Source organism: Oculina patagonica, chromosome 5 (genome assembly GCF_052425735.1).
Source record: "Oculina patagonica isolate OP01 chromosome 5, crgOcupat, whole genome shotgun sequence".
In the NCBI taxonomy this organism is placed as follows: Eukaryota; Metazoa; Cnidaria; class Anthozoa; order Scleractinia; family Oculinidae; genus Oculina; species Oculina patagonica.
In genome coordinates, this window is record NC_135762.1 from 1,663,652 (window position 1) to 1,684,880 (window position 21,229).

The 21,229-nt window shown below is 38.4% G+C and overlaps 1 protein-coding gene across 1 annotated transcript; it reads left to right on the plus strand.

Moving 5' to 3' along the window:
• The first annotated feature begins 978 nt into the window (after positions 1-978).
• On the plus strand, positions 979-15,996 carry LOC144654163 (uncharacterized). Its single transcript, XM_078514255.1, has 13 exons — positions 979-1,110; positions 1,809-1,904; positions 2,641-2,724; positions 4,096-4,191; positions 5,109-5,201; positions 5,610-5,681; positions 6,812-6,901; positions 9,878-9,991; positions 11,409-11,453; positions 11,840-11,916; positions 12,996-13,014; positions 15,169-15,453; positions 15,683-15,996. Exons 1-13 carry the CDS (start codon positions 1,095-1,097, stop codon positions 15,994-15,996), a joined length of 1,401 nt encoding a protein of 466 aa, XP_078370381.1. The 5' UTR covers positions 979-1,094.
• Positions 15,997-21,229: the final 5,233 nt, after the last annotated feature.

Below are 21,229 nucleotides of genomic sequence, written 5' to 3' on the forward strand. Positions count from 1 at the left end.
TTTTGAACCTTTTGCATTTGTGTCATTTATTGATTTTTATGTTTACAGCATGTGTTGAAAAAGAGCTTAGGAGAGAGTCGACAGCCTCCACACAACTCGCAGGAAGCCAATCAGACGAGCAGCAACAGCTTAATGGTAAGAAGTAAACAGTCGCCGACAAACTTTTAATTTAACTTATATCCCAACGAAAAAAATATATCATTCATTCAAAATATTTCTTCATTTCTGATTGGTTTACAATCCACCGCTAATTCCAGCTAACCGGCTAGCATCGATTAACGTATAATTATTGGACGATTGACATCAGTTCACGTAACAGCGGCTTTGATTGAGCAGAGCTAGAAAGCGCGAAAATGGTCGCCAGGTTTGAAAATTACGATCGCGACGAAAAAATTATGATAAAACATACATACATAATTAATAATAATAGTATCGGCAGCATAGATAGCGAAAACACAAAAAGAGCTTCGAAGGGAAGTCACTTGATTTCAGGAGAAAAAACATCCAAAATACAGTAACAGCGGAGAAATTGGCCGCGGTTATGCGAAATCAAAATCTTGAATGCATTTTGTGTTTTTAGAGCTCTGGAAATATTTTGAATGAATAATAAAACAATCATTGAAACCAGCTTTCGTATGCATGATATGAAGAATCATGCAGATCGAGGAGGGTGTTTTCCTCCGAAGCCGAAATAGACCGTTTATTTTGTTTTATTTTTTTATAAGTAGAGAAGGAGGCTACTCCAAAAATTTGTCTTTGAAATTCTTAGGGGGCGTGAAGCAAATCTAGGAGTGCAAGAAAGAGGCGCGGCACTTCACGAAGTTAGTTGGAGTGCTTTAATAAAATGACGATTGGCACTCTGTTCAAATAATAAAATCTATACAAAACCATTGTAATAAGCTTTGATTATCAGGGAATCGTCGGAGTAGAGTAGAAGGCGAGGTAATGACATGTATTGTCACAGTTGCCTTTAACTTACTATTGTACTCGTAACAAAATATTTATTTACTACTTTAGCCAAAACAAAGGAGTTGATTCGACTAAAGTCAGAATACAGTGCCTGTAAAGATGTCACAGAGATCCTTTTAGAAGAAATGAAAAAACTTAGAGGTGATTAGTTAAATATTTTGACCCTAGCATGTTTTGGAGCATGCAAAAAAAACTTTTTCAACATAACGATATGATGCTCAAAATAAGTCCAACAGTCGTCTCAAACAAACCTTACATGTCTCTGTCCATTAGAGTGGTAAAATTGTAGGAACAATAATGACCCTATCGACGCAACAGGACTGAAAAAACTCGTGAGTTGTATTCAACCTTGAAGAAAAGCAGGTTTTGTTTAATTTTAAAATGTTCCATGCTGTTTTGCAGCAGAGAGTTTCCAAAAATCACGAAACTTTTTGTTGCGGGAGTTTCCCGATGAATAAGTGCTGTTAACGTGACAATGTTTTAATCACGTGATAAGAATTCTGCTGCTGCCGGTCTAAATTCCTAACAGCGGTTTTACCACTCTAGCGATTTTAATAGTATGTGCCAATAAATGTTGCCCTTCTGCTGTGGTACCGCAGCCTTGCAATCAATGTGCTACATATATATTTCTTTAAGAGTTTCAAGTTTATAGAAACCCATGGGCTTATATATGGGAGGGTTCATTTTCGGAAGGATTTTTGCCTCTGAGGTTTGGGTGGGAGGGGGGTTGTTTTATTCACTCATTTTTTTGGTGGGGGGGGGGGGGTTATTTAAGAATTTTACGTTAAATAAACAGGAGTGTTGTCTCTAATCCCTTTTGTTATTTTATGTAATCAAAGCGTCGGCGAAGAAGGATAAAGTTAAGCTAAGGAAAGAATTGGAGGAATCTAAGCAAGCCATAAAACGTCATTTAGAGGAACTAAAAGAGCTTAGAGGTAAGAACATCTTCCAAGTTTCCTATGACACACGTGGGATACTAAATTAAACTTTGCGTTTAAGTTTATTGTAACAATGAAGTTATGTTAATTAGAGTGGAGAAATAGTAACACAAAGGCAGCCAGACACAGTTTGTTAACTTTACAGACTACGTAATTCCACAGCTTTTTTGTCACGCAAAGCGAATTCCAATGTATATCATCCAGCCAGCACTTCCACGTGTTCAGCTGTTGGATGAATAAATATGGTGGAAGGGAAGTAGGGACGGATCTAGTGGAGTGGTGCAGGGGTAGTGCACCTCCCCCTTGAGATGGCCTGCGGCTTTCTAATACAACTGGTATTTTGCAAAAAAATATGTGGTTTATTGGTGCACCCCCCTCTAAGAAAAGTCGTGGATCCGCCCATGGGAAGTGCACCATAGTAAGGCTCTAGCTGAGTGAAAACATGCCTGGAGAAATATCCATTCCAAGGCGACTACTCCCGGTACTACCTATTCTGTACTTTCCACATGGCCAGGTGGGCCGTTCTTTTCGTTGAAAAATAGAGAGGCAGTGAACAGTCTAGGGAAATAATGACCAGTATAGTCAAGTTATAATAGTACGATTGCCAAAAAAATGAGTGTCCAGTTAAGATATTTAAGTCAGGGAACAATTTCCCCGTGACAAAATACAGAAATTTTCAGCATATTTCATAAGACACTCAGAGTGACTTTGTCTTTATATTACAAATCTGAAGAATCGGCAAAGAAGGATAAAGATGAACTGAGAAGAGAATTAGAGGCCACAAAACGCGACTTAGAGGAACTAAAAGAGCTTAGAGGTAAGACTTCCCTCTCATTGAGACGATTAATGAGTCCTATATATTACTCGCGGAATATCAATATTGCAACTTTGCAGACCAGCCAAAAAATAGATAACGGTAACGGTACTTTTTGAAAATACCATAGCATGTTCAGTTGCAAGTGTACATTGCTGCAGTCACCATATTCTTGGAGAACTACTAGAAAACTGATAAGTTCCACCGGTATTGTTATTTATTTTTATATATGCTAGCGCTGTGATTGGTTAACCCTATTCAGACCGGGCTTTTTGGACCTTCTCAGACCGGGGGGGGGGGGCTGCCCCCCTTATGTAACTTCCAGAATATTTAAGCAATCACCATGAAACTTATAGGGTGTATTGTACGTCCGAAACTCTTTCTTTTGGTATACGTCACGTGGGATGGTGACGTCACATCACGTGACAATTACATCATGATGTCAAAACAGCCTCCATCTTGGATCCGCCATCTTGGATTTCAAAATTTTTCCCAAATGCCAGAAAACCACCCAAAATCATTGCAAAGTACTCAAAATGAATAAAAATGTGCTTTAAACCCGTAAAAATGTAAAAATAATGCCATTTAAGTTGATTTTTATTAACAGAAACACGCAAAATTACAAATTTGGGAAAACATGCCTGTCAAAATGCCGTTGCAATGGTGATGTCAAGTTTCTGACACATCATTCAACCCTACCAATTTGTTGCCAGATAAATTTTAGGAAAACTCAGAAAGTTTGGCAGCGTTTGGTTAAATCTTAAAAAAAGTTATAAAAGTTTAAAGTCAGCGCGGGCCTCAAAAGCCGCCCTCCCCCCCCCCCCCGGTCTGAATAGGGTTAATAGTTGGGGTGGATTTTCCCCTGATGTCTACAGGGATTATGAATGATGTTAATCCCCGGCTGGCTTGCGGACAAACCTCGGGTATGCGGCGTGCGGTACGTAAGATAATTTTCGAAAATTTCAGATGGCTCTAACCCCAAGAACAGATTTTTTTAAAAACTTTGCCAAAAGTTGTATCTTAACATGCTGATCATTAATCCATCATAAAAAGGGGGTCACGGAGCTCGTTTTTGAGTTATAAGGACTTAAGGCGAAAATTAAGGGTGTTTTAAACAGATTCCACTGTTGCTATGGTTACCAGCGACGAAATGAAAATGACCACAACTTGTTCAGTAATGATTGGACATTTGTTTGATATTGTGATTGTAGCAGCAACTGATAAAGATTCGTAGTACTGACCCATCAGAGTACAAGAGCTGGAAAATGCTGGAAACCGGTATGAGCCTCCTTAAGAGCCCAAATATAGAAAAGAAATTGTTAACCTGTTACATGTGACACATTGATGATTAATTTTGTCTTTACAAATCTGAAGCGTCGACAGAGAAGGATGCAGATAAACTGAGAAAAGAATTGCAGGAGTTCAAGCAAGCCACAAAGGGTCACTTAGAGGAACTTGGAGAGCTTAGAGGTATAATCTGCTCCACTGCTAGGCTTTTTTTATTAAAATGGTCTACCATTTTATTTGCTTTGTGAAATCCATCGACATAGGCTGGAATATGGTTATTGAATTAAATGTATTAGTATGGGTAATCAAGTAGCAACCTTGATTCAATTTCAAGAGTATTTTGTCAAGTACGAATGTTGAGAAAATGAAAGTGAAATTGTATTATTTTCTAATTTTACGAGTACTCGCCAGGTAACTCGCTTCATTATCTATAAAGTAAAATTTATCAAAAATTAATTTTTAAATGAAATCAAATGAAAGGGAAATTAGGTGTTTAAGCCTAAACTAGGTGATGGGATATTTAAGAACTGGTTTCATCTTTCGATATTTTAAGGATTGCTCATTTTTCTGTTGCATTAGTAGTCATCATTTTCGACGCTGTCTTGGTGTTGAATTTAAAAGCCGGGCCCGATTTAGGGTGCGGCCAAAATAGGCCATTTTCAGACCATTGTCATGTAACTTTGTCAATCATAAAAAAGTCGTCGTTGGACAAAATGGATCAGTCAGAAATGAAAAGACGGTGTTGAAAACTTTAAAGTGGCGAAACAAGCACTCCATTGATCTGTATTTCCTCACTGCAGAATCCAGTAAAAAGAGTTTTAAAGTCGACCGACTAAAGCAAAATAATTCTCTGGCCCTGAAAAAAGCAGCCAAGTATTAAAAAAAAACTGTTAGCTCGTTTTATGTACCCTGGGTGCCAGAGGTTTTTCTTGCGCGATTTCCGGTTTCGGTCATGTCTCTATTGTGCCGAAGAGTAACCCAGCGCACGCGAGAAAAATACCCTGGTACCGGGCCGGGGCGCGCCGCGCCGCCAGGGTACGTTTTATGCGACTTCTAATACTAGTTTCATCTTTATAAATCTTTGTTTTTGTAAACTTAAGGATCCATGGAAAAGAATACAGATGACCCAATTAGAAAATTGGAGAATTCCACACAAACCACAGAAATGCATGGGGAACTGGAAAAGACAAGAGGTAAGGCCTACCTGACTACCTTCAATTAAACTTGAGGGCACGAAGCATTAATCTTTAAAAATAACCTAATGGAGTACATATACCCGTACGTTTATTCCCTGCTGGGTTCACTGAGAAGTCTTTGCTTGCAGGACAGTCAGAGTTACTTGTCAATAAGTGCCAAAGTTAAGATCTGCAGTCAACTGTTCTCAGTTCAGTTTTGAACAAGCGGTAGTTAATAAAACTAAAAGTCACCATCCTGCTTATTGAAATAATTTTTAGGGTCAGTGATACGGCGTACACTGAAACCATGAAAACCAAAAAATCTACGAAATGTTCTATATTGCTTGGATTTAATGTTTTTATGATTGTTCGTTTGTTTGCTTGCTTGCTTGTTTTTACATGTTGTTGTGTTTGGTACATTTTTAGCCATAAAGGACCGTGGTGAGCATGAGGAAAATAGGAAAACATCTGAACGCCCGCTATTCTCATGTCTGAGAGGTGAGGTAAACTCAGGACTCCTGGGTAAACTTACTTACAGTGAAAAGCTGACCGGTATCTTATTTTGTAAAGGTTTCCTACAATTTCACAAAAAAAAAAAAGGAATTCGAAGGTGAACATGAATTCTCGGAGCAATTACGATATCAAAGCTATCCGGGTTGAGAAGTGTTCAAAATAGCGCTACTGGCTTTCCAGTCTGTGATCTAGATCTGCTGCCCAGCACTTTCTGCAATCAGAGGGCCCAAGCATGTGCGGCATCTAACAACCACCAGAAGCAGCAGAAGATTAAACAGATCTTGTCAGATGTTGAAAGGTTTGGAATTGTCCAGCCGAGTAGCCAGTTTAATTTCCTGTGACTTATACGCGCTACACTCCTTTCCTGGACACATTTACAGATTCAAATTGCTGTGTAATAGCCGGCCTTACGTTTAATACGAACACTGATGCTATAATGCCCAAAACGTTTCTGCTCAAAACGTTTTTTTGACACTCTTTCTAAGGGACCGGTCATTATTTATCGCCTGGGGGGGAAGGGGGACAGAAGGGGGGGATCAGTCGTAAGCGAGAGCCCAAAAGAGGGAAACACTAAAGATTTTGGAAGGATTCAGATGCAGGACCACTCAAATCTGTTTGAATAATGCAAGTTTAAGAGCATACAAAATGAACGCGCCTTTTCTACTGGGAGATGATTGCATTTGCGGTCTCAATTTGTTCTAACACAACTTTATTTATAAAACGGAAACTGTCATACTGGGGAATATGCACATTTCAATTTATATCGAGAACGTTTTGTGTTAACACGTCTATATTTATCCTTTAAAACGTGCTTAGCTTATATTCATCTTTGAACATGACAGGTGAATTCTAAATTGTGAACCATAACTCTTGATAACTGAAACATTGTAAAATAGCATGTTTGTTTAACATGAGGGTCACTTCATGGAATAACGTTTAAAGGGGTGATCACCTAAATTTCACCATATTTATCACAAAATCCTCCGCGCTCCCCCCCCCCCCCCCCCGCAGGCGATAAATAATGTCCGGTCCCTAATTTTTGATTTTTTTATCTTTTATTTGCAACTTTCATATTTTCAGGCCTTAAAAGGTTAAGCATTTTTATTGCCTTTCAGGTATTTTTGGTTCAACGAAGTCAAAAAAGAAAAAGAAAAAGAAATGGTCCTGTGATGAAGCAACAAACCTTCAATTGGAAGAACAAAAAGGTTAGTATGAAGGTATTTTATTGCTGGATTTGGTTGATATATGGAGAATCAAAAACCCAGAAACAAGGAGTTTTACCTGGAGTCAATTTTCATCTCCAAGAATATTTTGTCATCTTGATTTCTGGTTGATATCGAACAATTTGAATGATTTGGTGAAATCTACAAATATATTAAATTCCTGCAATAAGAACAAAACAGAAAAAAAGGAGCTGAAAGGTCCTGGATATTGGAAAATAAATTGTTCTTTAAAAATAAAACTTAAGGTAAAAGCTGTTAAAATTGATGCTAAACGTTTTCGATCTGTTCGATCATCATCGATCAGAGTGAAAAAATCTGCATACGCTTATCGTTCTTATAGTTCAGGTAACACCAGTTATGTAATACCTGTTCCCATTGGGAACAATTGCAAGGTGAGGTCCAGTGATTGCACTTGTTTGTTTAGTTCAGGGTGGTAGCGTGCAATATAGAATGCTTCTTTTATTCTTTTTTTTAACCATGAGTGGGCAGTGGTTAAAACATTCCACGTGAACTTGTGATTAGGGTGTTTTCTGATGTGCTTGGCTGGCTCTGACTGCTTATTAACATCTGAATGTTCGTTAACACGAACCTCGAGGTTGCGTGCTGTTTCGCCAATGTATGTTACTCCACAATTACACTTGCCTTTGTAGATGACGTGTGACGGGTGTGTGATTTTGTCTTTTAACTTGAAGATTGATTCCGTCTTGCGTGTTTGCCTCAGTATGAAGAAGTTAAACCTCCATTTGGTGTACATGTTAGGCTTCTTTAAGAATGTTCTACTTTTTACTTCATTTGTTCTGCAGAAAGGGATACGAATTCCAAGTTTAGGTCTTTCATCGAACCAGTGGACAGTAATTATTGATTCGTCGCGCTTTTTGGGTTTTCAAAATCACGGATGACTTCACACCCCAATTTCGTGGGGTATCCTGCTTTGATGAATGAATGTTTGATGGCTTTGACTTCTGCTTGCCAATTGGTGGCTACGAACATTCAGATGTCAATAAGCAGTCAGATCCAGCCAAGCACATCAGAAAACACCCTAATCACAAGTTCACGTGGAATGTTTTAACCACTGCCCACTCATGGTTAAAAAGAAGAATAAAAGAAGCTTCCTACATTGCACGCTACCACCCTGAACTAAACAAACAAGTGCAATCACTGGACCTCACCTTGTTCCCAATGGGAACAGGTATTACATAACTGGTGTTGCCTGAACTATTAGGGCCTGTTTATATAGAGGGGAGTCAGGTCCCTGGTAGGAGGGTTACCCTCCATACCGAGCCACCCCGGGCGAGAGAGCTTTTCATACGTTTCTTTATAAATAGCTGCGAACTGTTTATATGAGAAATTGCAAAGTTGGCTCGGGGGGCAGGGTGACCCTGGGTGGAGGGTCACTCGCTTTGAAGATAGGGTGACCCTGGGGAGCGAGCCAACCTTTTTTCCATATAAACAGTTTGGTTATTTTCGCCTCGCCTACCAGGGACAAGTTGACAGATACAGAGCATGCGCAAACGCTGCAGTCGACCAAAAAAAATTGCAGATACATTGAAATCGAAGTCGGAGGTAAATTTGTCCAAAAAATGGTCGTGGTCGATGTTTCAGCTTTCCTGATTTTAGAAAAAGCAGACAACTCTCGACAGTCTTTTAAACCGAGAGGGCCAAGTTTTGGCTCAGTCAACAGGGACAACTTTTTCATATAAACGCTCGGCAAAAGATAGCTCGGGGGAGAGGGTACCCCTCCTACCAGGGACAAATCTCTTCCATATAAACAGGCCCTAAGAACGATGAGCGTATGCAGATTTTTTTCACTCTGATGATGATCGAACAGATCGAAAACGTTTAGCATCAATTTTAACAGCTTTTACCTTAAGTTTTATTTCTAACCTTTTATCGGCGAAATGTATATAAATTGTTCTTTGTTAGTGGACAGCGAATATGTATGTTCGTATGTGAAGTATACACAAAGGTGTATACTTCACATACGATCAGAAACTTCTAAAATAAAATATTTTCATTGAAAGACTAGATAGCTGTAACAATAAATATTTGGTGCTCAAGAGGCCAATCTCTCAACGATAAAGAGACAATAATCAAATCTTTTCTGATCCCAAAGTTTGTCTACGAATTCTCATTACTACCTACACCAAAAGAAGTTGTGAACGAGCTGAATCAATTGCCGTTCAAGTTCTTATAGAAAGGAAAAGATGAAGTAACTCGCGTGTCACAGTAATAAACGATTATGAGAGAGGTGGTTTAAAATAATAGATGTGGACTGCATGAATAACCCTCGGAAGTACAAAAGGGGAGGAGGATACCACCGCCCCCCCCCCCCTCCCCCTGGGAGTCCTTGAGGGTTTTTTCGTAATTTTGAAAAGAGAACTCGCTCTATGATACTGGAACTTTCAACTGCTGTTTACTCATTCCACATGAAAATTTAGATATGTCAGCTATGTGTCCATAATTTTTTTTTATGTAGCCATGACAGCGTCATAATTACATCCCTGTTTGCCAAAAATTGCCATTTTTGACATACTTCTTTAACGTTTACATTTTTGTGTTAAATAAAAAATGGTACGATTCGTATAATTTTACATTCCATTAGTATTTTGACTTGATTTTGTATCAATTTCTGTTCCATAAATAACTGTACTAAAGGAAACTTGTAGGAACTTATCCTCACTGTTTATTGATATGTATAGGACTGATTGGATCTTTGCTCCTGTCAGTGGAGATTTTTAACCTTTAGCTATATTCATTTCAAGTATTTGTTTCCTCTGTTTTAGTGGAATTCCTGCAAACTAGCTATCTCGAAGCTAAGTGCATGACCACTATAAAACACATTATCATTTATTTATTTTATCTTCTCCACTGCGAATAGTTTACAATATGACTACAAGTATGACCGTTAGATTTTTGTCATTGAAAAAAGTGAAACACGTTTTTGAAATTTACCTGCAGGAACACCTGTAAACTCTTACTATGGCAATGATTCTGATTCCGAGGAAGACGTCTTTTATGATACAGGCAGTATGAATTTGATTGCACGCAACAGAATGTCACATTCCAGCATTGGTTAGTAAAAAGAACGCAGCGATTTTTGTTGATTTGTTCATCTTCTGTTATAAATACATATTATATATATATTAATTACATATTATGCACTTAAAGCAGTGAAAAGGCATGGAAATAGAGAGTAGGGGAGACTACAATCCCAGCCAATAGTCTTGGGACACTTCACCTTTTTGCATACAATTTGTCTCTGTCTTCACCTCCCCCTCCCCACCCCCGAAACAATTTTTATGTTGTTGGAGCGAGGCCCAATGTTATTAAAGTCAAACATTGCTATGGGAAGTTGGGGTCCGTCAGAAAATTGTCACCAGTTGGCATTTTGTCGTGTGTCCCAAGGTCTTCGATCGATTATCTCGGTTATAGGAATCAAGCAAAGTTGGAAATTTAAAACTTTTGGGTGACGAGTTTAGGCTTCCGAAGAAAGCTATGTACAGGAGGTCTTTAATACTGTCTCTGCATGCCAGGAAACCTTACTTGAAACTGGACCGAAGAAGTGTCCTTTTCTGGATCAAGACTAAAATACAACACGGGTGCTCATTACTTGTACTGCGAGTAATGAGCACGGAATCTACCGTTTTCATTCGACAATTTTATCATAGAATTATGAGTAATTTGCTGTAGTCACATCAACCGTTTGTAAGTTATGTCCAATCTTTTACCGACCTGTGTCCCCTCTGGCGACATGTACTGACCTTTTTCTCATATCTCTGTCGTGCAATCGCCTGCATGTCTAAGCCAAATATTGCCACCCATATCTTAGCTTCGACCGGGCAATGTTTGGCTGTATTCACACTGAAAATGGGTTACTGTTTTATTCACTTTGCCTTGAGAATGGTGTCACGATGACGCTGAAACGTCGGATTTTAACGTTAATCTTTGCTTGTTTAGTCTTTAAGAAATCATTATTTATCAAGATTTTTCTTTCCTCATAATTATTTACCGTACCCAAATATGGCCAAAAAAATCCGGTGATATCAGGTTTGATACCAGTGGTATCGCAAGATATAAGAACAGTGGACATGGCCTTTGATCAGCTAATCCACTTTAATGGATGCGCTTTTGAAGAATTTTATTTCTGACGAATTGCTGAAGTAACACTATACATAACACGCGTGATGCAGCGGGCATTGTTCTTCAACGCCAAGAAAGGACTCAGTGCACTATAGCTAAGTATACGTAAAAGCAATGGGTAAGCAATGCACGTGATGAACATGTCGCGCGGACTGTCTAATTTGGTGCTGTCCTACTTCGGTAACATATTGGTAACATTAGGCATTGATTATAGGATTAATTGTGAGGGTATGATAATTAGTTGAAATATGGCTACAATTATGGTCATTACAAAAAAAATATCTCGTTAAAAGAGAAAAATTAAACGCATGTTTTTAAATAAAAATTGTTTTATTTACTATCTCTGCAGGATATGCAAGCAATAACTACGGCAATTGTACCGATTTTGAGCAAGGTGCGTAAACGTTAAAATGGCAGACGGCAGCGGAGCGTTAATGCACAGTTTAAGTCAGTAAAGCAGTTATTTGAATTTAATTTCTGTTATATTTTACACGTCTAAGTTTGCGTATAAAAGGTGTTTATGTTTTGTGTTAGATTCATATTAGTAGTTGATAAAGTACGGTCGTCGCTCCGTACACGCTTTGTGTGTGACCTTTGGACCAGTTCATTGCTTGTCAAAGAAAGCGGGCTCCATGTAACATTTCCAAAAAATGAAAACTGAACGAATGGAAACTTTCCCCCTCTTTACTAAACTTATTATCCACTGATACGCTTGCGAATATTGAAGCTTTAAGTGGTCATCTATTGTGTACATGGTTGAGATCTTTATCTTTACTTCAGGTCTTACCTTTCGAAGATCAAAACACAGCTCAAGACAAAGCTCAAAAAGCAGCTCAGTTTATTGGGATGCCCGAAAGGTAAATTCGCATGTGTTAATGTTAATTCCTTGTGTATTAACAATTCAACATTCCAACCATACACGGGTGAACGGCACTCAAATTCAAATTTAAATTCAAATTGACCGATCTGCAGCTGAGGACAACACAAAGGAAAAATATGTTCCCATGCGTCACCATTAAGAAAATATTTGCTACGCATACTGTAATTATAATACCTCAGATAATTTTAAATGCTCGAAAATTCAATTCAGCCTTGCTCTATAGCAGTTGTGTGCAAATAGAGCGATGAATATAGGAATCCCCATAAACAAAAGGGAAACAGATCAATACTTAATAATTGTTCCATGAGCGCGCGTTGGATATGAGATGGTAGATAGCGCTAAGTTGGCTGTAACTATCTCATATCCAACAAGCGAAATTGGAATAATTGTTTTATCAAAACTCCCAAGGAATTGCAATATTTGAGCTCCCCAGCTGTTCTCGCTAACGCACACACCTTGCATATTTGATTCTTGGTATATGAGCATGGCCTGTAAACCAATCAAATTAAAGTCAGGAATTGCCATAAACCATGGCTAGTTTTCAGTAAATTCCAATGTCAGAGTCAAATCCTTTGGAATATTTGACGATTTTTTACTATGCTCAAAATGTCAATTGGTAACCATGCAGAAAGGCGATAGTTTTGTCGATTTTTCCATTTCGAGACATTGCTGCAGGATGGCATTGCAACATGGCAAAATTGGATAACTTACAAGGGCACAAAAAAGAAAAAGGAAGAAAGCTTTAGTTATTACATTTTGAAAGTGTTTTTCTGCCCTTGTAATAACACTACAAAGACGTTAGTCCAATTAATGACGCATGCAAATCCCGATTGTAAAATACATGGAAACTGACCCTATATCGAGATATACAAATGAAGAGGCAATAATTAAAATAAAGATAAATATTTATAATAAATAAATAATAAATAATATTTCCTAGTTTAAATATATTTGAATGAACCGGACTCCCGTGTGGTTATATCGCTTCTGCTCGTACCACATATGCGTGCTCTTCATTTACTTCAATCTCTTACGTGCTATTTTTATCTTTTTCAGGATGAAGATGAAGAGAAAGGTAAGAAATTCTCACGGTTTTGGAAAAAATATAACCCCACCTTAATGATTGTCCTCAATTGCAACACATAATTACATTAATGCAATAATAATAAAAATATAAACCAGCATCTCCGCAGCATTCAAGAACCTGCCAGGATTTCCTGTCGCAGAGCATTTTAATGCAAACGGACACGCCTGCAAGACGCACAAGTCCGAGGCGTCATGCCCTGCGGCGGAAATAAACTCCGCAAACGCCAGGAAATGCGCCTTATTTTCCAGCTGGGCACCAGTCAGCCACATGGTCTGAATTCAGATTTTCGCTATCTTTAGGGTGTCGCGCGCTCTTATCGCGCGCGCGCTTTTGATCTCAAATTTTTTTTCATGGCGCAAGCGAGCGTTTTTAACTGAAATCCTGACTTTCTATTTATATTGGCAATAAGACTACGAGACCGAGTTTTCAGTGAACAGGCAGCTAGGGCAAGCTGACTTTAAATAGATACTTTAAAGGACAGCAGTCCAAAACCTATAGTTTTAGTTATTTTTAACCAAAAGTGAAGACTGATTCATTTTACCTTTCAAAGCAAGGGGAGTGGGATCGTGTTCTATCAGCAAAATTCAATAGACATCTTGAAGATAGTGTACTGGCACAGAGAAGCTCTCGGTCTGAACTCGCTTGCACGGAAGGTACCGCCAGAACTTAGGTATCTTTCTTGGAATTCAAACTTCTGCAGTCGTTTTACTCGTAAGACTGAGTCAAACTCCTTCCTTTAATCTCACGATGTTGCTCTTTTTATCAGCTAATTCACAGGATCTGGAGGTTGTCTAAGGCAATTACATCAATGTTAAACTAGGCAGAACAACAAACTGCAAGTGCGAATTAACTACAGCAAAACCAACAAGAAACGCTTGAGTGTAGCTAAGCAATGTCCAGTAATTATTTAAGACGCGTTTGCAAGCTCCATTGGTTAACAGAAAGAATGCTTAATTAGCTAGGAATAGAGGCAGATTTGGTAGTTGTGAAAAGTTATGTCAAGATTAAAATAATAATAATAAAGTATTTTTCGCTTGTCTCACGACGTAGTCACGTGTGATGGAGATCGCGACGTTTCGACTGCACATTGCTAGTCTTCATCAGGCGATAAGGTCGACTGGTTGTGCGTGAACTTATAAAGCACGCTGCCGCGCTGTGATTGGTTGGTTTTCAACAGCTTTAATTGGTGCATTTCGATCCTCGCTGTTTCTCTGTCCTGTTATTCCCTCAGCGGTCCGCTGTCGTACAGTTTTCCTGTTGTTGTGTTTTTTGATCGTGGGCATCCATCCAATTTCAATTCCATTATCCCTGTTGATATTATTAGGGTGATACGATATTAAAATAATAGTTAGCTTTACCGCTTATCTTTAGTTTAGAAGGAAGGTTGGAGTGTTTCCCGTGGAAACTTAGAATTATTTCCTTTTGATTCTGCCGCCTAACAAGATAAAATTGAAATATAAGCCTAAACTAAAAATATATTTATACTGGCAAAATTAAATAGAATTGTCCCATAACAATGGAACCAGTCAGATTCTTGGGTCAGCAGAATGGCAAATGGGCCACGAGGAGTGTCCACAAGTGTGAGCTGTTCTCACGTTGATTGTGCGAGCAAAGAGATTCAGTTACGATGATAAGTGAAATAGCAACTTGGATGAAATAAATGAGGACGAGTTTTCAAATCGAAATTACTTAGAATATAAAATTTCAGAACGCCCAAAGAAAGTCGAACCCACGATCTTCGATATACCGGCTGGACGCTTTTCCAAAGTCGTAAACTACGTTCCTAAGTGTGTGTGACACATTTCCTGCCGTAGCCTGTTTCCGGCAGGCTCTCGGTAGTTGAAGGGGAAAGCGAAAAACGCGGGCGAGCGAGAAAAAAAAAACGAGGGAGGCGCGCGCGCGTTATTCGCTTTCCCATAACTACCGAGAGCCTGGAACAGGCTAGTCCTGCCGTAGCTACACATGTACAAGACTCAATATGTCGAAATGATAAATGTGAATTAGTGATAAGTGGAATGGTGACTTTGGGGCTCAGAAATTATATTCCCCGAGTAATTCCGATTTGAAAACGCTTCTTCATAATTTAATTCATTCAAGTCGCGATTCCAGTAATCATTTATTCACATAATGAATTTGCTACAGAAAAAATACAGATAATAGAGGAACCATCGTCCAAAGTCACAAAAGAAGGTTCAAAAGTGGAGCTGGTATTTAAATGCAATTCTCAAGATAACAGCAAAATCATCTATCAGTGGTTTAAAGATGACACAAAGCTACATGGAAAGAACAAGTCCGTCCTACTTTTGAAGTCTGTAACCCTGCCTGACTTTGGCTGTTATAAATGTCATGCGAGTTGCAAAAATAGTTCCAGTGACAAATTGGAATCAGACTCCGCAGAATTAGATGTTACACCTCGTGATGGAACAAGTGAGTATCTGAGTCATAAAAGTACTGCCTAGCTAGTGGCTAAACAGGCCGGCCCTTGACTCCAGCTTTCAAAGCATGTAGTTCCAGAGTTTTCTTAGTTATGTTTTCTTCTTTTTCTCAATCTGATTTGAGAAAACCTCTTGGACCAGGGTAAGGAGGTTGGGCAAGAAAGGGCAAGAAATTTCCTAAAGTTTAAAATTATACTGATATCGTCTTCTACATTTTTCAGGATACAAATATCTTAATGAAATAGACCCCAATACTCAAGACAGGATTGAAACCCTTCTCACACAGAAAAGGCATGGCCTTGGGGGGTGGAAGCAAGTTGCCTTCAAGTATGGGATGGAGCAGCTCAACATCAGGTGCCTTCAGGACGATCCAGAGGCAGGCAGAAAAACACTGGAATACCTCGAATCGCACAGCCCGTATCTAACTGTGTACGATTTTTGTAAAACACTTAAAGAGTCTAATATAAGGCGACTTGATATAGTGAAAGAATTACTGGGCCATCTCTCGGTGTCAAGTTCAGCTTTATTCATGTAGTATCGTCAACTTTAACAGAATCTCCATGCAAACTGGTACAAACCGAGGCCTACTCTGGGACCCCAAATCGCCTAAAGTCGCCTTAAGTCGCCCAAAGTCGCTCAAAAGTATGGATTTTTTCTGTAACAATGCTTTATGGTGTACCAGGATGATTCCCATGTACATGTATACAACAACTGTACTTGGGTCGGTCACCTAAAATTGCCTAAAAGGTCACCTAAAATTGCCTAAAAGGTCACCTAAAATTGCCTAAAGTCGCTCAAAATCGCCCAAAATCGCCTTACATTTTATATTTCGTAATCGTAGCCGTTCACAGAGCTCCTTTTATGCAATTAAGTAATAATCACCATCAAAGTCGTTTCAACAAAAAGGAGGTAAGGCCATCCCAATTGCAAGCGTCTTTTGTGATGATGGGTCGGTCGGTCGGGCAAAAAAAAAACAAAAGAGAAGGCCGGGCTCGGGCTGCTAAGTAAGAAAGCCTGATTACAAAGTCAACTCGAAAACGTGGTCTTTTCGTTCGTTATTCCTTATCAAATGTCTAAACAGTCTTTAAATAACGTAGTATCGATGTTTATTAAAGACAAAGACATCATATAACAATCGTTGTTAATAAAACAAGATCGTGTGCTTGTAAATTGAAGTACTTGCTTCTTTAACTAGTGAATCTGGATTTTTTTTTCCTTTTCGAAAAAAATGGGTCGGTCGGGCGATGGGAAACGAAACATTTTATTGGGATGGCCTAATTATTGCTTAAATTTGTTGAAAGGTATTGACTGTCATGATTCCCTTTTTATACGAATGTTATTATATATATTCAGTAATTTTATTTAATAACAGTGCGTACGGTACTGAAGGGTCATCCTGAGTAATTAGTACTATTATTACTATTATTATTATTATTATTATTACTGATTATTATTATTACTATTATTATTATTACTATTAATAATGGTAATAGGACTGAGTGGAGTCCAGTTCGGTCTGTAATCATACGAGTGATTAACAAAATCGGACGACCGCGAAGCGGGAGTCCGATTTGTTTAATCACGAGTATGATTACAGACAGAATTGGACGACACGAAGTCCTGTTAATAATTAATTAAAACTATGACAAAATTTGAGAAACAAACTAACCTTTAGTCAAATGGTTTAACGTTTTTATAAAAACTGAAAAACATAACAGTTTACTCAACAAAATGCACATCAACAGTGCGCGCAAAATGACGCGTACTGTCCAATTACACAGGCATGACGCGTCAACTGTCCTATTACACTGTCCAATTACAAGCATGACGCGTACACTGTCTTATTAGTGCTCAAATCGGGCTGCTGATAACCAATCACCGATCGAGAATTTTGTTATAGTTTTGATTAAATGTGGAAAACCACAAAATCCTGTGCAAAACATAATTCGTGATTTACTTAAATACGCACTTACAGATTTGTTCAAATTTCGTCTACAGGTAGTCAACCTGCTATACTTTGACATATTAAAATAAACGGCATGTAGTGCATGCAGGAGCGATGACGTTTCACAAAGGGTCTAACATAATTGAGGGCGTGATAAAGACTGTTATCCAATTGCAGTGTACATTTTTTAAACCTAAAAAGCAATGTTGGTGATTGTCTAAATAGAATAGTTAGGATATGATGGAATTCAAATAAATACAGAATTAACAGTAGTTATAAATTCACAGGCCAAGGATGCAAAGTTAATAATACATTTTCTTCGTAGATTTGCTCATGAAATTAGTCTCTTTCGTTTATACATTGTAGTGTTCCATTATAACTGCACGGGAGTATTTTGCCTTTGTGTTCTACGCGGCGATTTCTTGTTATCAAGTTAAACTTGATTTCTGTTCGACCGAAACAGACAAAAAGATCGGGTCGGTCTTGCGATGACAATAAGAGATTTCTTGACGTCATCGCTTAAAAATGAATACAGTGTCTGAATAGTTGCTTGTCTGAATAGATTTCGAGAAAATTAGGCTTGTTTGAAAACAAAAAAATTGAACGATCGTTGCTATGGTAACCTCTGTTGCTAAGAAACCAGTTAAAAGTTAAATTATGGTCATGTGTAATATGATATGACCATGGTGTAGTTGTAATTATTTTAACTAGGAAGTTTGTACATGTTAATCTGATGACTCAGTTTTATGCTTAAAACACGAGTTAATAAATGACACAGAGCCCTTAAACAGCATTTAATTTCTTCTAAAATCAAGTGTCAGATCATACAAAGTTAGGAAACTTTACCAATGAAAATTAAACTTGTCATGTTCTCTTCAGAATAAGAAACGAATGACAGAAAGAGTATACATCGTAATGTTTGTTAAAAGGGTTGAGAAAACTGATCATTATTCCACGCTGTAAATCTGTGGTGTAAATAATATTTGCTATCTCAAAGCAGGGTAGGATAAAACAAATCTGGAGTATTATTGGATATTCTTAGATGGTTGCACGTGTAGCTAATTACACGCAAAAGTGTATCGTGAAAAGTGCTTTCTATTGCATTTTTTGTAGCTCGTCTACTCTAGACTTAAAGAGATAAAGCACTGTTCATGTGTTAGTGCATATTATTCTTTTAAATAGTTTTAGACCGCTATACTTAGAGTAATAAGGTAACGTGTTAAATAAATGGAATTATTTTTGTATTCAAGGACTGTAGCTGGTTTACAGTGTTAGAAATTTTACAGTTTAGAAATGTTTGAAATTTATTTTTGCACTGTAATAGTTAGTTTTATACGTGTCTCTTTGTTAGTAATATTTCATTAACATTTATTTTCCTTCAAAAATAGTAAATAATTGTCGAAGTATTGTTTGTAAAATAAAGTTGATTTAAGTAACAAAAAAGGCAGGTGGTTTCTCTGTGGTTCGAAATCACACAGCTTGCGCAATGGGTTTGTTTTTCAGGGAAATTTCTTATCGACATTGGTTAAAGGTGGGGAGTGTAGCAGATCACATGTTGCAGCGACGCGTCCCCTGAAAAGTGCCGTGACACCCCCGTTGTGTTTTCTTTGTGAACATGTGATTTTGACCCTGCGGCATGTCGCTGCGACATGTCCCTTCAACGTTTCCCTTCCTGCGTCTTGACTGTGCTCTTCAAGATTAATCAGAGCCGTAACTAGCAAGTGGCAAGACGAGGCACTTGCCTCGCCTAGATTTTAACCCAAAGTTAAAAACAAATACGTTTATTTTTATAAAATAACTCCCAGTTGAACAAGTTTGATTTTTCTCAAGTAATAACTTATGAAAAATGTTGTAGAACGCGTTTCAGAGCGTCTAGACTTCAAACTTTTTTAGGGGGGGGGGGGTATGCCCCCAGACCCCCTAGAAAGATTTTGCCTCGTCTGTGCTAAAAGTCTGGCTACGGCCCTGGATTAATCGCCGAGTGCTATTTGAATCATCCTCGGAGACCCAGGGGCAGTTAGTGGGGCGAGGGAAACGCGAAAAGCGGGTAGAAAATAGCGCGAAACTGCGAGGGAATAAATCAGCATATAAAAGTTGTATTGACTGAAAGTGCCCCTGGGGAAAGATTCTTACCAGACCAGTTCAAAAAGCTCTCTGAATACTGCCTCCTGATTGGGCAGAAAAATCTTTTGTATTCCCTTTGTATTATTCTGCCCAATCGGCGACCAGCCTGACTACAGTCCTTTTGGTGTGTTCTCACACGAAATATGTACACAAAGCCAGTTCGCTCGCCATGCCTGTCTTGCATGTTCGCCAAGAATTTGCTCGGAAAGGAAAAGTTTCGGCTAGTGCCTCCTCAACTTGGATGTGAAGTGTCGGGAAAATTTTGTCTTCGGGAAATATGACCGTCATTTGAGTGCTACAATTTGTGCTGCACGCATTACACGAACGCGTAGCTAATCGGTCGATCGACGGAAAATTTTACAAAATGTAAGGTCTTGAAAGTTTGTTTGAGAAATAGTTTTTGACTTCCTAAAATCTTTAGCTAAATGTTACTTAAAACACTTTGTTATTTTATTTTATTACTATGATACTCGAAGTTATCTTTCTTATTACTATCTTTTCTTTAATGTAGATAAGGTATAACCTTTTTGTAACTTTATTTATTTATTTTTTCTTCTTCGTTTTCTTCTTACCTCCCGCCTCGAATAACATATGGCGCGTTTATACTGTCAAAATCAACTTCACAAATCGAAAGTCATCTTTTCAAATCGATCACCATTACTCCAATTCAATCAACAAACCCTTTCTAAATCGAATGACATTTTCTCATAACAGATGGGTTCATTCGATCGGATACTTTTCAAATTGACCAGCTTTCTTCTAAATCGAGCAAATTACATCCTTCACATAAAATAGATTACCGTATTTACTCGAATAAGCGCCGCGGCGCTTATTTAATTTTTCGCGCTTCAAGTGCGGCGCTTATTCGAGGGCGGCGCTTATTTGAGGGCGGCGCTTATTTAAAATTTGGACGCCACAAGGAATCTTCTATTTTACAGTAATTGAAAATAGCGTCTTTTGATTTTCAGTGTTCGTCTCTTGCTGAACAGAGAAGTGGTGCTAGCTGACCTGGCAAAGTTCGCGACCTTCACAACATATACAGAACTACCAGAGAACTACATATTGTAAAAATGTTGGATAGAAAACTTATGGGCGAGCGGAAAAACAAACACATTAAACTGCAAAACATCGCTTTTGATGGAAAGAAATGTGCCAGTTTGTTTTAGAATTGATTTGTAGTGCTGTTTTTAGTTAAACGGAATTCCCCGAATAAGCGCCGCATCGGGGCTGCGGCGCTTATTCGGGGGCGGCGCTTATTAACTTTTTTGTCCCATTTGCGGCGTTTATTCGAGGGCGGCGCTTAATCGGGGGCGGCGCTTATTCGAGTAAATACGGTAGGTTAATTCGATCAGATACTTTTCAAATTGATCAGATATACCTTTTAAATCGATCACCATACCAAGATGCTTTGCTGGTAGGGTGACCCTATTCGGTGGAATGATGGAACGGCACGGCGGAATGGCGGAATGACGCGGAATTGCGAAACATTACAAAAAAAGACGCAAAAGCAACGACAAAAACAAGCAAATAAAAGTAAAATTATAACTGCTAACTTTCTCAGACGGCGATTTATAATAAGGCTCACAATTTCTGGTACTCTAACTGGTGGATATACGTTGCCGTAACAGAAAAACCCACTTGTTTACAGCGGCTGCCAACCGTAGAAAACCATTAAACAATAAATATATCCCATATAACG

Bases quoted from the DNA above. Each gene is read 5' to 3' on its own strand.
- LOC144654163 (XM_078514255.1), top strand. The intron at 4,192-5,108 runs GTATAATCTGCT...TGTAAACTTAAG, and splicing joins GGAACTTGGAGAGCTTAGAG to GATCCATGGAAAAGAATACA. The intron at 15,454-15,682 runs GTGAGTATCTGA...TACATTTTTCAG, and splicing joins TACACCTCGTGATGGAACAA to GATACAAATATCTTAATGAA.